Source organism: Setaria italica, chromosome I (assembly GCF_000263155.2).
Source record: "Setaria italica strain Yugu1 chromosome I, Setaria_italica_v2.0, whole genome shotgun sequence".
Classification (NCBI taxonomy): domain Eukaryota; kingdom Viridiplantae; phylum Streptophyta; class Magnoliopsida; order Poales; family Poaceae; genus Setaria; species Setaria italica.
This window is the reverse complement of record NC_028450.1, coordinates 35,334,076-35,349,599: the sequence shown is the minus strand read 5'-3', so window position 1 is coordinate 35,349,599 and position 15,524 is coordinate 35,334,076. Positions and strand designations below refer to the sequence as shown.

General features: G+C 46.7%; 1 protein-coding gene across 2 annotated transcripts; it reads right to left on the bottom strand.

The window, feature by feature from the left end:
- Positions 1-426: 426 nt before the first annotated feature.
- Positions 427-5,805, bottom strand: LOC101768832 (probable transcription factor KAN2). Of its 2 annotated transcripts, none has more exons than XM_004953505.3 (6): positions 4,776-5,805; positions 4,609-4,685; positions 3,398-3,452; positions 3,065-3,224; positions 1,594-1,657; positions 427-1,327 (listed from the first exon to the last, which is right to left on the bottom strand). In XM_004953505.3, the coding sequence occupies exons 1-6, from the start codon at positions 5,380-5,382 to the stop codon at positions 1,208-1,210; spliced, it is 1,083 nt and encodes a 360-aa protein (XP_004953562.1). In that variant the 5' UTR covers positions 5,383-5,805; the 3' UTR covers positions 427-1,207. The 2 variants fall into 2 exon arrangements, with proteins under 2 accessions (XP_004953562.1, XP_004953561.1); XM_004953504.3 differs by having other exon boundaries at positions 1,594-1,660; positions 4,776-5,803.
- Between the last annotated feature and the right edge of the window lie 9,719 nt (positions 5,806-15,524).

Below are 15,524 nucleotides of genomic sequence, written 5' to 3'. Positions count from 1 at the left end.
CCGCGTACATGCATGTGCATGCACTTATTCACCTGTAATTTTTTTACTACCAGTATTCGACTCGTGTTACACAGTAAATCATTTCTTGTGGAAGGTGTAAGTTTCTTGGTGTATGTACACATTACGTATGCACGGTTTTGTAGAGGGAAGAAGTCCCTATTTCTGACGTTCAGGGAAGGATTTGAGTTTTTTCATAAGCAAAAACATGTGCAGATGCATCCGTTGTTCTAGTAGCAAATAAAGCTGCGTATAGTTACTGCTGAGGTTCTTGGTTTTTCTCCCCCCTGATGAAATCAAATTGGCACCAAATAAACTTGAAAGAGAACCTTGCACTCAGCTACTAGCATTGATCATAGCTTCTTTTTCCGTCATGGATCGTCACTAATAAAGATCCGACCAGGTTGTACGCATGGTAGACCCAACCCAGGGCAAGCAAGAATCTATTCTATCCTCCATTGAAAGCTAGCAGAGAGCAAGAATACTCCATGGTCCATACACCATTACACACACACACGCATGCAAGCACATACAACAACATATATGCGCTACCTCTATTTGCACTTTTGTGTGTGGCACGAGCATATAGTATAACAAAAGATACGAAGGAGCAAACTTTTGTTAACCTTAGCCGCCGGCCAACCGGCTCCTACACCTAGGCAGTACTACCACTACTCATGCATCTGTAGCTCTTCATGCATGCTTTGCAGTGCATGTGTACACCACCAGTCCAGACTCCAGAAGCAAGCAATGAGAATATGCGTATGCCCTTTGACGAGCAGCAGGCAGGCAGGCAAGCAAGCAAGCTACCCCTTGCCCTTGCCTGCTGCCTTTGATAAAGCCTATCTCGAGCTATCTCTCTTACCACCACCACGCACACAACAGCAAGCACACTGCACACACGCACGCACCATGCAATGTCTCCCCATGCATCTCCTTTTGCGATAGCTAGCTTTGTTCCTGGATCGACGGTTGTCTTATCTCTTATTCTTTACTCCTAGCCTCTCTTTATCCTTTCTTCAAGCTATGGTTCTTCCCCTCCCTCTGCTAGCAACGGCCATACGGGGAACACATGCATCCGTGTATGTGCACCATCAGCCAGATCTCATAAATATGGCCGCCTAGAAGCAAATTGGTCTGTATATGCTGATAGCTAGCCGTCTTTGGTCTCCTCTTCCGGTCCTTGGTGACATGCCGATGGCGGATCGGATCATATCCGTCCTAGGGTGAAGTCCAGGTTCGGTTTCTTGGTCCTGCCAAACATCCCGGCTACTTGGAACGGCGACGAGTTCAGGTTGGAGACATCGTCAAGGCTTCGTGATTGCACGTCCTGAAAAAACGTCGAGTGGAAAGCGAGAAAAAAAGTGTGAGGTTAAAGACCAGAAATGATGTGATAACTGCACTAACTGATGAGTCCAAATTGCTGCCGACAATATGCATTGATCAAAGCTCAACAAGGAGCACTGTCCAAAGGCGCATGGAACGAATGATCGCTGTTGCACTAACTAGCACGGCATGATGCCCTTCAGAGAGGTATTGGAGATAATGATGGACTCTCGGTTTCGCAAAAAAAAAGAAAGAAAGGGGGCTGCGTACCTCGAAGGATTTGATGTCGCCAGGAGTGGCATCTATTGATTTGTCATGGAACCAGGCCCCCCTGCTGCTGGAGCAAAGAAGAAAGTAGAGGAATTCAATCATCGAAAAAGATTATCATGGACTGATCGAGAGAATCAAATGCCTCCATATCTTTTCATCCGTAGTGGGAGTCCATTGAGAGAAAAAGAAGGCAGAGGGAACAAAGCATGCATGCAACACCTACTTTCACTGTTAAGATGCTGTAAATGACAAGCTAACTTTATCAGATCAGGGACTAATTGGAGGTAAAAGGTTGTGCGTATACATACTATTCTAGCTTATGCTACTCTCCTCCCATGTGATATGGCACACCGATCAATGCCTTCACATACCAATATGTCCTAGGTGTTACGAAGGTTCATTCATGTATGAGATATGGATAGATGCATGACTGGCCACTGGTACTCTACTATTCATTACCGTAGTACACAATGTGATCGCAACCGTACTCATACATAATTGTAACAAAAAAAGGATCACTAAAAAGGTGTGTACATCGTGTTGTTTCTCATGTAATTTCTCAAGATTCGATCTAGCAATGTTTCTTTGTGGTGGTGTGGAAAAATGTGTGCACTTTGCTATAGCTATCTAGCACATATATTATTAAATCATGGGCTTAATATATTCGAGAGATCATTGCACCATGATGGGGAGCAGATGGAACAAAGGTACGAGCCCTGGTGCTTTTTGTGAGCACTTGGAGGTGGTCGTTATAGTAAACAAGGAAAATGAGACAAAGGAATACTCCATTGTTTTGCCTAAAGTGGCTAGAAGATGACTAGTTTGAACCTAAAGAAGATGACCACTAGTTTGAATCTGAAAAGATGTCGGGAACTGTGCATTAGCTGACTGTTTTTTAGAACATTGTTATACTAATAATAATGACTAGTACGTACTCTATTGTGCGTGTGACGTAACAGCTGATTCTTGAAGAACATATACATACTGCATGTAGAGAGATGAGAAACATGCATGCACGGGAAGTAGCCTAAACTTGTTAATTGGCAGTACATGTGTATTTTGAGGAGTATGTACTTTTGTTTGTGCTTTTAACACTATGCCGTCATATGACCATGTGTGTAAGACCTCCTGGACCTATACAATCGAGTAGACATAGTTTCACATGAATAATGTAAGCTAACTTTCCCTTTGTTACTACCTAAACCCATGAAATGGTAGCAACTAAGTCTTGGTGAGCGAGTCTAGCCTCTAGCACATGTAATTGATCGATATCTCTAGCTAGATCTGCTGGTAAAAACCCCTGAATATCTTAGAAAGCAAGTACTTTGGATTTAGATAGAAGTACTAATAATGTGGTAATAACTAATACGGTCTACTAACCACACAGATTACACCAGGCTAGCAAAATGAAATGACTCAATATCCGCATATAGATTTAGAAAAAGGAATGGCGTCATATACATCTCTGTACCTTATCGAGGAGTTGCTCCAGAGAGCACACATGCTGGAGCCATGATCGTTGCCATCAGGATTAGATTGCTGAGCGGACGACTCAGACCCGCTGGTAGTGTTGGTGACGTCAAACAAGTTGTCGTCTGGGATGTCTATAATCGTCTTGGCACCTGCTTGTCCTGCAAAATATTCTACCAGTATGTTACAGGCTTTATACTCATATAAATTCTTAACTGGTTGGAATTTATCTACGGAGTAGTCAGATAATTGAATATCAATTTTTCCGACCCAGCTGCTACTGCACACTGGCACGTAGCTAGGGTATGCAGTATGATCATCCTAGTAAACATACCATAGGATGAAGCAGAAGCTGGCTTGTGGTCAGTAGTCTTGATGGTCCGGTACATCTGCAACCAAGAAACAACCATGTATTATATTGTGGTGGTGATGATGACATACATGCGGATGAGTGATGACCAAACCGCAGAAAAGAAAAGAAAAGAAGAAAAACTCTAGCAAGATCGAGCTATAGGAATATCGAGGAAGCACATTGAAGTCAAAGTGGGGTACTGGTCTACAAGGAGGGCCAATGAATAAATAAGGCTGCCCAAGCGGGGCATTGATGGCTCGATCAGCTACTGTGCAGCGCGCCAGCACCAGCCGAGCGCGCCAGCGGCAGCTCCAAGGGCAAGATTAATTATTGCGGAATGATGCTGGCTTGTACTTGCCACCTCTTCTTGGGCAGTATGCATATCAATGCTGCTGCTGCGGCGGCCCTGCGTGCGCGTACGCATGGCGGACGGATCGGTCGCGGGCGAAACCACCCGCGCAGCCCGCCGGGCCGCCGCGGCTGCGACGACGCCACCGCGCCGCGCCACGCCATGCGCCGTCCGGTGGGGCTTTTAATGGCATGTCGCCGCATTGCGTGCTTTTGTGCCCTCCGGCCTGAGCTGCCGGTGATCTCTCTACCGGGGTTTTATCGTTGAAAAGCTGCGCGGCCGGCGTGTTGGGAAAAGCTACAGCTACAGTGGTGGCGAGCACCGTACCTCGTCTCCCACAAGCCATCTCGCTCGCTTTCTCTATCGTGGAGGAAGAGATGGGGTGGGGGTGGGGTGCTGGTGATACGCTAGAGGAATTTACTGCGCGGCAAGTGATGTGAAAAATGGCTACTCTTATGATCTTATCCCATGCATGAGCTACCGGCCAGTACTATAGCTACCAGTACAAGTGAAACTGTAAAAAAAAGGGGTCAACTTTATCATGGAAGAAACGAGTATAGCCTGTGGTTATCTTGCCTAGTACTATGTACCATGTAGTTTTCTACTCTTCATTTAGGAAAAACATTACAAGATCTGTACGTTGTATTGGGGACTTGGGGAGAGGTTGAACATTCATAGATTGTAGGAGTATGCAAGGAGGAATGCAAAGCATGTTGATAGCTAGGGGAGATGAAGCTAGCTAACAGCCTAATACAAGCTCGTTCGTTCCGTTTTGAAACTGTATCTAACAAATTAAGGGACAGTAATCAGCAGTACTAATTTACTAGTTGTTGATTTCCCTCACCTGCAAGTGCGACTTGACATGGGCCAAGGTCAGATCCTTCACGTCCATTAGCTCAAGAACTGACTTGGGTGTAGCTCCTGCACAGCCAGCAGCAAAAGCATCAGTACCCAATCATTCATTCACCCAATCTAGCTGGCGACGTAGGCCAAGGCAAAGGGGGCGCGTACTCTCGTGTCCCCCGAGCAGCTCGACGGCGTGGACGAACCGCGCGTGCAGCGACGTCGTCCACCGCATCCTCGGCGCGCGCGCCCCCCGCTTCGCCGGTGCCCCCGCGAGCCGGAGCGCGGCGGCCTTGGGGGACCTCGGCCCACCGCCGGAGTGGCCCATGCCGGCGATCGCGTCGTAGCAATGCTGGTGGTGGTGGTGGTGGTGCGGGTGGCTCTGGAGGAAGGGGAGCGGCTGCGAGATGTTGTACACGGGGATGCCCCGGATGGGCCTCATCGACGCCAGGTCCCGGAGGCCGCCGCCGCCGCCGCCCTCGGGGAGGATGGGCTGCGTGTGGTGCAAGAACGGGAGGCCGAAGTGGGAGCCCGGCGCCTGATGATGATGGTGCCCGCCGGCCGCCGCGTGGAATCCCACGGCTGTCGTCGGCGCCGAGGAGGCGAAGGAGAGGGACGGGGCCGTGGTAGCTGCGACGGCCGCCGCCGCCGCAGTTGTGGTCGCAGGCGAGGTGGTGTCTAGAGCTCTCTTCCAAAACCCTAGCTCCATTGGCTTGGTGGCTGGGGGAGGGCTGATCTGCAGCTGCAGGTCCGGGTGCGCTGGGAACAACTCCATGTTCTTGCTCTCTCGAAGTGCGTGACGAGAAACCGGAGGTGTATCTCGTCGTAGATGGATCGGAGGAGAGTATGGCTGCGTGTAGTATGTTCTTTATTTGGTTGGGGAAGTATGGAAATTGAGGCGGAGGCCGGGAATTCTCGCTTGGGAGGGAAGAGACGACTAGTGCGTGTAGTGCGAGAGAGCAGGAGTTGAGAAGGGGGAGGAGAGGGAGAGGGGTTGAGGCGGAGAGGCTAGAGAGAGGGGTGGGAGGGTTGGAAGAAACTTGGACTGGAAAGGACAGGAGTGTGTGTTTGTATTTGTATGTGCAGTGTGTCGTGTGAAAAAGAGGGGGCGAGGCTTGTTGCGTGGAGGTGGCCTAGGAAGGAAGATATAGATTGGTCTTTTCTCCCACACCATGCATCTCCTTTTGCTTTCCTTTCCGCTTTCTTTTTTGCTCTACCCGGCCTCTCCTCTTTTCCCTCCACACACGCGCTTTTGGGGGTGTTTCGGGGCAGATTGCTGTGGGAGAATGACACTTTCGACAGGGATGGATGTATATATGCTGTGGGAGGGAAGGGAATGTAAGAGGTGAGGTAACATTCCCTTTCCAGGCTATGTGCTTGTTCCCTATGTTAATGGACATCCATACAATTTAGGTGCCGTCTAGGTGAGTGTACTTATTCTTGTGGGCATTATTGGGTGCTAATAATTCAGTGGTCAATACAGAAAGAAGCTAACCAGCTGATTACTCCTAGATCATAGTGATCCACAATTATCTTCGGATTTCGAATAATATAGGTAGTATAAGCTTTTTAAAGTACAAGTTGGACACACACTTGCGCGTGCACTGCACACCCACATACACTTTTTCACCTTTTTTTCCTTGGTTATGCAAATGATCTACTAATTGATGGAGTATATAACCCTCCTCTTTTCCTGCATCTTTGCTTCTTCCCTATATCATCTTCAATCGAATGGTTGTCACCTATATATGCCTGCAAGAGGAGGAAGATTTTATTGCTATCATAATCTCTGTGCGTTAGTCCTTTCATTTGGAATTACTCGAGGGCTCGTCTAACAATTATCCCACATGTTAGTCCTACTGTTTGGATCAACTAAGCTAATTTTTAGCAGCTAACAATTAGCCTTATGTGTATCCAGACAGGTCGAAGGTTATATTATATATCTAAGTGGACTTCTGTATTATTTTCAACAAGCCAAACATGCTAGTGCACCATCAGCACAAAGAACCAAACGATAGCAGCTTTGCTAGCTAGATAGGTTGCATTGAAACCTCACCTCCCGTTCTCATAGCTTTTTATTATCCTTGCATTGATGGGAAATGTTGAACTAAATTCCTAAAAAAATAAGTCAGGCCAGGGAGGTTCCTACCTATTTTTTATATAAATTCCTCAAATATCCGCACACATTTTATGTTTTGCTATACATAAATTTAGCTGGTGTTTGTGCTGTGTCCCCTCCCATCCAAAATATATGTTATTTTAGGAATCTTGCCTGTCAAACTTTTTTTAGAAAAATAAACATCATTACATAAAGAATTATGTAGATTGACTGCTCAAGATAAACTTTGCTAGATTATCATATCGGTTCTTTTGTAATATGAAATTATCCTTGTTTGACATGGCATGTTCTGCAGGAATTGTGGGCTAAAATGTCATCTTACAAACATATCCTAAACTTGCTATATTTATATTGGATGGAGGGAGTACCTACTAACGGTCTACTGTAGCAAGCATTGTGTTTTAAAGGCTACTAGTAGTAATTTAAACAGCTTCTGTCTCTTTCTTTGACCTGCGTGGTCCTCCAATAAATGCATTTGACATGTTTATTCTTTTCCATACCCCGTATTATCCTGCGCACTTCATTATCCTTGTTCTCGATCGACCGTTTGATAGACTGGCTTTGTTGGTCGTTTCTGCGGTTTCCCACATCCATTTCAGCAGTAGGTGTAGTAGGGAGTACTTGGCAACGACATGCACCTATTCTCCCGTTCATCATAATGCCAGACCAATTCAAAAAACAGCAGGCACGCAAACAATTCTCTAGTTTACATAATTGGGACTCACACCAACGTATGTAGCAACAATAGGCACTCCTAATCCGATTACTGTACGCATTATTTAACATTCAGGGAGCCTTGGCGCGTGTATGGAATCTTCGTGGCCACATGGCGGATGCGGCCGCAGCAAATGCGCGTGTCAGGAATGGACATGTGCGCGTTCTCGGCCGCGATTGACATCGATCGATCGCAGAGACCGATTAAATACGCGGCTGCGGCGCGGGAAAGAAGCACCTTACTGTCGGTCAAATCGTGTTCCTGCATGGCCGCTAAGTATCTACATACACCACGCTCACATGCATGAGGCATCCGCACGCGAGGCTAGTAAAATTAATCTGGCCGAGCGGGTAAGCTGATCAGAATCTGCCGTATTGCGATCCCTGCTGCGACGATTTACCTCCCGGCCGGCTTCAATCAATTTCCCTGCAGGACTTAAAAGGAGAGCCAGGGAGGGAGATCTCCCAAAGTGCGTGTACCAGGTGGGAGAATTGAACATTCCTCCAGGACATACGTGACGTGACGCGACGTGTCGCGCACAGTAACGTGACGGGTGCATTTGGGATAACACTAAACGAGCGAGAGAGCGGGGGTACCACGCGCGGGTAGGGATCAGGGCTATAGCGCCCGAGCAAAGAAAGCACGAATGTGATGGCGCAGAAAGACACACTGTGCGGCAACACGAGCTAACTGTAGGGATAGGCGGATATGGCGACAGATTTGGAGAGGGTCACCTTTCATCTACCTGCAAAAGTCTCTCAGCCGTTTTTAACCCGAAACTAGAAGAGCTTTAGTCACGAGTCCAAAAACTAGCTCCGCGGGACTCTTTAGTCCAGTTAGTAATATCAATCGGGACTAAAGAGCCCCTTTTAGTCCCGGTTGTAATGGTTAGGAATAGCGAGGAAATATGGTGGGGGCATTTAGTCCTGATTGGTGTTTTCAACCGGGACTAAAGATTTAGTCCGAGTTGGTCGTTTCAACTGGGACTAAATGGCGATCTTTAATCCCGGTTAAAACCAACAACCGGGACTATATCCCTCTTTTTTTATTCCACCGATAGACTCTCTCCCTCCACACCAGTCAGGTAGCCTTTATCACCCACTGGCCTCATCTCTCTCCCCACTACCTTATCCTTTCCCCACGACTAGCCTCTCTCTCCCTCCACCGCTTCCTCTCCTCCATCTCCTACTCTCTCCTCCCTCCACTAGCTGCTGCCAGCGCACGGGTCTCCCCAGCCGACCCCCTGGCCGCCGGCCACACAGCCTCCTTGGGCTGCTAGCGCGCATGTCAGGGATAGTTCTTAAGGAAGAAGCCAGACTCCTTCTAGGATTCCACTGTAATCCTACTAGGACTTATACCCTGTGATCCTACTAGAACTCCTACCTTGTAACCGACTAGTAATCCCGCCCCTTAAGTATATAAAGGAGGACAGGGGTACCTAGATTGGAAGAACCATCATCAATAGCCAACAATCAGGCTACACAACAGAGGATCAAATCCTCAACACCAAACAACACCTCAAACAGGACGTAGGGTATTACACTACTCTAGCAGCCCGGAACCTATATAAATCTGTATCTTGTGTCCTCGCTTTTAGCTTCGAGTTCCAGGTTCGGCGATTTCCCACCAACCAATCTATTACCTCGAGATACCCCTCGGTAGGTTGCAAGATATAAAATACCGATATCTGGCGCGCTAGGTAGGGGTGATCGTCGAAATCATCGGGCGAGCTTGAAGGACCTCATCTTCAAAATCAATCTACTCGATGAGAAGCAAGTCGTCGAGTTCCAATTCGAAACGGATACGAGAAGCTTGAGGGACATCAATCGGTTGTCGGCTCGTCTGCATGTCACACTGCTATAGCTGATCATTCTCTGTGGCTCCGTGCGTCGCTTAAAGTTGATGATCCGCTACTGCTCCACGCGCGTGAGAAGGAAAAATCGGCAGAATTATTTTTCCGTCTCCGAGTCGAAGTCACCGACGATGCATCTTAACCTAATTGCCTCCAGTCGCTGAATCCTATACTGAAGCAATGAAGGCCAATCAATATTCCATCTACAGCTTGTGCGCGGATCGAGGAAACTATCAGCTCGAGTACTTTTCGTGCAAGGCTACTTTTTGGAGTTTCAATACACGTACGACCACCAGGAAATCTGTTCCTCTTCACTACACATTCTGCAGAAATGCACGTGGGACTTCAGCATGCATGATTGCGCTGGCTTCACCGGAACGTTCAACAACACAATAATGACTACCTAAAACTTCTCGTCTCGACTACAAACTAGTCGAGGGCGGGTTCCACGTGATCAACAACTAGTCGAAATTGACTCCGACTAGTCGGCTTCATCAACAACCGTCACGGTTTCACGACGACCGCCACGGCTTCGTCAACAATCGTCCACGAATCAAGCTACTTTTTTAATTATTTTATATAGTTTTTATGGCTTGTTTTCCGCATGCAAGGCAACGCGCTGAGTACTTTTTTATGTACGCCTCTTGCCGGAAATTACCCTCCAGAGCTACACTTTGCCAATTATTCCTGAGGCATGTTAACCGACAGCCATGGGCTTGGTACATCGAATTATGGAGGCTATAGCCATGGGTTTTGTGCACTGAGTTCCGGAAGCTCCGCTACGGGCTTGGTATATCGAATTACGGAGGCTATGGACACGAGTTTGATGCATTGAGTGTTGGAGACTCAATGGCTACACCCTATGGACGCACTAATTCTTTGCGCGGCAACACGCACTCTTCTCGCCAAAAGGTAAAAAAGTCTCAACGACTACTTTACGTGCAATTGCGCAGTCTTTTTGTCGCAATGCCGACTACTTATTTTAAATGTCTTCTTTTAGTGGTCACTAATATCCTCGCAGAACACGCCTTAATCCGTGAAAGCCTCGAATCTTCTGTCATGCCTAAACGTAGGATGTGAGACAAAGATCTCCGTAGCAACAGTGCCAGTACGCGTACACGAGACAAAGATCTCACACGCAGTGGCAATGGCTAAACAGGGACTGAGAAACATAACAGGCTAACTACTCGGGAGAAATATGGCCGAAACAAGAGCATGACATACAACATTTATATTCATCACTGAATAAATTTCAGTAGTTTTAATATTGCACAATATGATGCATAATGTATGCATCTCTTTTTTCTGATCAAGCTTCAGCGATGACTCTTCAGGACGCTCAGCGTACGTCCAATGGCTTCCCTACCTCCTAGGTTCGGAGGCTAAGCGTCAATTACTACTCAAAATATCTCCAATGGCTCAGCTAGCTTCCAAGCTCGGGGGCTAAGTGCCAATAACTACTCGGTGTGGCTCCCAGGCTCACTTGGCGCATAAGCCTCAGGGGTTGGACGCCGCAAAACTACTCAGATGATAACTGGCGTGAAGATTAAGCTCGCTAGACCCTTGGATTGATTATTTAATTATTTCAAAGCTCCGGGGCTAATAAGCTACTCCCCATAGTTGATTTTTTTCAAGATGAAAGAAGAAGGTTCAAGATTTTATTGACCCTCAGCCGTATTTTTCGATTCAACCTAAGGTTCGGGGCCTACTCCATATGGAGTGTGACTTTCGCCACCCTCCATATCACATTCCAAAGATGAAGATTACAAAATCAAGACGATCAAGTGCTTGAGCACACCATAGCCTCATGGCAGTTTTGAGGAATTTTGAAGATTCAACCAGACAAAGTACTCGAAGAGCACCAAAATTACTCGATGAGAATCTGAAAAGTACTCGAAGACTTACTACATTCAACTATGAAGCACTCGGGGGCTTATCAGGGATAGATCCCCAGTACCCGCAAGAAAGGAAGAAACCGGACTCCTACTAGGATTCCGCTATAATCCTACTAGGACTCGTACCCTGTAATCCTACCTTGTAGCCTACTAGTAATCCCGCCCCTGAATATATAATGAAGGCAGGGATACCTAGATTGAAAAAACCATCATCAGTAGCCAACAATCAGGCTACACAACAAAGAACAAATCCTCAACACCAAACAACACCCAAGCGCAGGTCGCAATATACAACGCCCCAAACAGGACGTAGGGTATTACGCTACTCTGGCGGCCCGAACCTGTATAAATCTGTGTCTTGTGTCCTCACTTTTACCTTCGAGTTCTAGATCTGGCGATCCCCCACCAACCAATCTAGTACCTCGGGATACCCCTCGGTAGGTTGCCGGCCACGCGGGCGTATGAGCCCTTCTCGGCCGACCCCTGACCGCCTGCCGCCGCTAGCGCACGTGCGGGCAAGATGGCGAGCAGGGGAGCTTGTGGATACGAGAAGCCGGTGAATGTTTCCTTTGTGAGTGGTAGTGCATGATTCGTTAGTGAATGATTCATTTATGATTGTGATGTATTGTGAATCAGAATCTTGTGCGAATTGATTGGTTGTGTGTTAGCATGTCTCTTGCTTCAATTTGTGAAGTGTTAATTGTTTTGATTGTTTCTGTGGTGGAGTTGGAGCTCGGTGGTCAAGGCGGAGTTGCAGGGGGCAGGACGTTGGTGGCCCACTTTTTTTTGGAATATTTTTAGTTCCAAATTGGTAATACCAACCGGGACTAAAGGTGGTCTTTAGTCCCGGATGAAATACCCGGGACTAAAGAGGGGGACCTTTAGTCTCGAAAGATTAGTCCCGGTTAGATTTTCGAGACCTATTCGTCTCTCCAACCGGGACTAATGCTCACTTTTCCACAACCAGTGGAAGGAGAAAAGAGCTAACTGGCCAGTAGTCACAGCCATAAAATTTGTTTTGGGGAGAAAAACCTGAAACTACACAGCACAGGCAATCAAATAACCGGACACTACCATTATTCCCACGTACCCGATTCAGGCGGGCTCGGTAGCATGAACATGGCAGTCGTGCTGTTCTGGATCAGAAATGATCTTGCAGCGAGCAACATCGCCTCCAAACCGACGTGCCCAACTGTTTCCGGACACTGAAACTAAAGCGAAAGCGATTCCCCAACCGCCCTTTCCGCGTGACGTGTGCAGAGTCCACGGCAGGGAGACATGCACGCATTGCTTAACAAAGCCATAGCAGCGGTAACATAAGAAGAACAATCCCCCGGCATCACGCCATGTGCACGGATGGAGACAGCAGCGGTGAGGCCAACAGCTGGTGCTGTTTGTAAATGTGAAGTGGAGTCACGCACATAACGCCCAAGGAGCGGGTCGCCTGCGGCCTGCGCCGCTTGTAAATGATGCCCCATCACACCCTCCGTGACCGGTTGGCCCGTTGGCCCCCGCCCATCATACGGCCAGATCCCCGGGGGAACCCACCGTCCGTGTCCCTGTCCAGCTACCGACAGTCAAAACAGCACCTCGCCCACAATTTGACCATGATGGTGGAGTGGGGGAGGATTACATTACAGTATTGTTAGTCTACCATCCAGACCTTGCTAATGTACTGGAGCTGGTACAGTGTACTGTGGCAGTTCTGTTTTTATCTTCGTGCTGACTGTAGCAAACACTCATACCAAGGGCATCCACAAGTGTTGTGTGGATTTGATAATCAAGGACACCAGATTCCATGCACAGACAAGATGAATACTTAAATCCGTGACGTTGACATGGAGAAATGACTAATCAGTCAAAGGGCAGCAAAATATGCTGCGGGAGGCGGGTATATTACTACTGCATTAAGCAATTCACGAACTGACAATAGAAGCCACTACAGAACAAATCTGATTTGATCTAGTAAGTAGGAATAAGATATGCCCGATGCCGACAAGGGGGATGATTGTATAATCATTACTATATTAAAAAGCCCGATCTGCTTAGGCCACTAGCTGTTTTGTTTAGCGGGGGATTTGGATGACTAAGCACCGCATGCAGTTAGCCCCGGCGTGACAAGAAGCATCTGTTTTATTTTTCAAATATAGACGAGCTAAATGTCGTGGTACAGCAAAGGGCTGTGCTGTAAACTAGATCAGCACTGCCACATGGTTTCAGTAAATTCAGTCTCACTTGAATTTGCAAGGTCCAGACTGAGTCATACACGTGAATTGTACGTACTCTCCTGGTTCCCCAGTTTCTACAGTAGCAGACTAAAGATTTCAATTCCTGGGCCGTGCAGAACTTTCATACCAAACAAGCCTGCACAACTCGGTTGGGGGCATGCCCTTAATCCCAAGTTTTGTACTCCTACAGCCCTGACTCCTAACATGTGAATGAGACGCTATACCAGTACTATACATGAGTACATGACCTACCAAGGCGTATGTATACCAGGATTTTGGTCCATCGTACTGAGCAGTGAGCAGGTAGGTCAAGATATGGAAGGCCTTGAACTCTGTGGCCTTTAATGATTTGTCTCCTTCCAGAGTGTGGTCACATCTGGTTGAGGATTTTGATATCCATTCATGGCCAGGCAGAGGCAGAGGCCATGCAACAATTTACTCAACAAGGTACACGCATCAGCGTGCACTGCTTGCGTGCATAGCATGGTCATGGACCTATGCTGAGGCCGAACCCACGAGCCCACAACGGCGCAGAAAATATTGGAATGAAGCGTCATCTGGCTTAACTCTGCCACCAACTTAAATCGAGCAGAGGTGCATGCAAAGGGAAACTGGGAAGCCAAGGCATGACTCGACAGGCCCCACTCTATTAAACCATACCAGTATGTTAGCCAGTTGCAGCTTTCCGATACCACATGTAGCCTAGCAGCAGGCAGAAGACCATGCGAGCAATGCCTAGCTTGAGTTATTAGCATTTTGGACAATAAGCACATGGCAAAAGTGGCGGATGGTACTTTCGTCCTAAATGTCTTGAGGCATTTAGACTGTGACCATGGTGGCAACTGTGTGAAAAAGTTGGGAAGGATCGATTTTTTCTTCTTCAATCAGACTAGTTGGATGCAGCAGTGATTTAGACCTGTCTGATGTGATGTGCGGGCAATAATGCAATTACTAGATTCCATCAGGAGATTATTTTCTTCAATTAGCCTAGACATAGGAGCTGCGGTCGTTTCCTAATTAGGATATGGAACATTTATCTTTGAACAAGATTCATAAATAAGAGATGACATAAAACCAAGGGCATCTTAGGCGCACTTACAGTTTATATGAAGCATATCTTCGCCTTAATGCTGCGCCCTTGCCAATTAGGAAATAAGTCTTCTAATATCAGGATGAGGCTGACATGAAAGCCGCATAGAAAACAGGACGGGAACAAAGTGCAGTCTTCTTGGGTCTTGACAAAGCTTCAGTCAGCACTCAGCAGTTAATCATCATCGACATTGGAGAGTGGCAGCAAAGAGAATCCGTCTTTCTTTTACTTGTCTTTAAAGACATGCGATGATTTGATGACATGTATATTTTTGAGAACATGCACAAAAGAATGAAAAGTGAATAGGCAAAGTGAGAAAAGATATCAAATCTTTCCATATGAACCCCATCATCAGCTTTTCGTGAAGGACTAGCCTCTTTACGGACGCAAAGCCACGATAGTCGTGCAAAAATCATACCAAACTGTCCAGTTAATGGCTCTTATATGCCCTCATGGTGTTGTCAGTTTCTCAACAGGTGGACGAGAATGATGGTCCATTGGGTAAGTGAAAGTAAGAAGTTGAGCACTGGGCTATTATGCTTGTCCCACCATGATAGTGTAATTTAGTATGCTATGCAAAGCTTAATGATATGAGGTATGATGCCTAACTTGATGAATTTCATAAAAGCATTAAGACAAGAAACAGCAAGTGATTTCTACCTAGACTACCTCAAGTCTTGCCGGGAGTTAGATTGGACGAATTCATTCTACAATTGGAAGCCAATTATGGGACAATAAGTCAAATTACCTACATAGCTAACCAATCAGATTTGTAATGGAACTAAAATAATTGGGTAATCAAATATTATATAATAAATTTAAAAGAGAAAGTAAATCTTATGTGACAGATTTAAGCAGATTAGGATCTAAGAGCAAGGAGTTGCGACTGAATTGCTCCTTTATTCCTTCTGTTATACCCACTTTCCATAGAACATGATTGATTCGAGCATTTCCATGCCCATCAACATTATCACAAAGCATCTACTTTGTTGCATATGCAACATGACAGTCAGTGGTG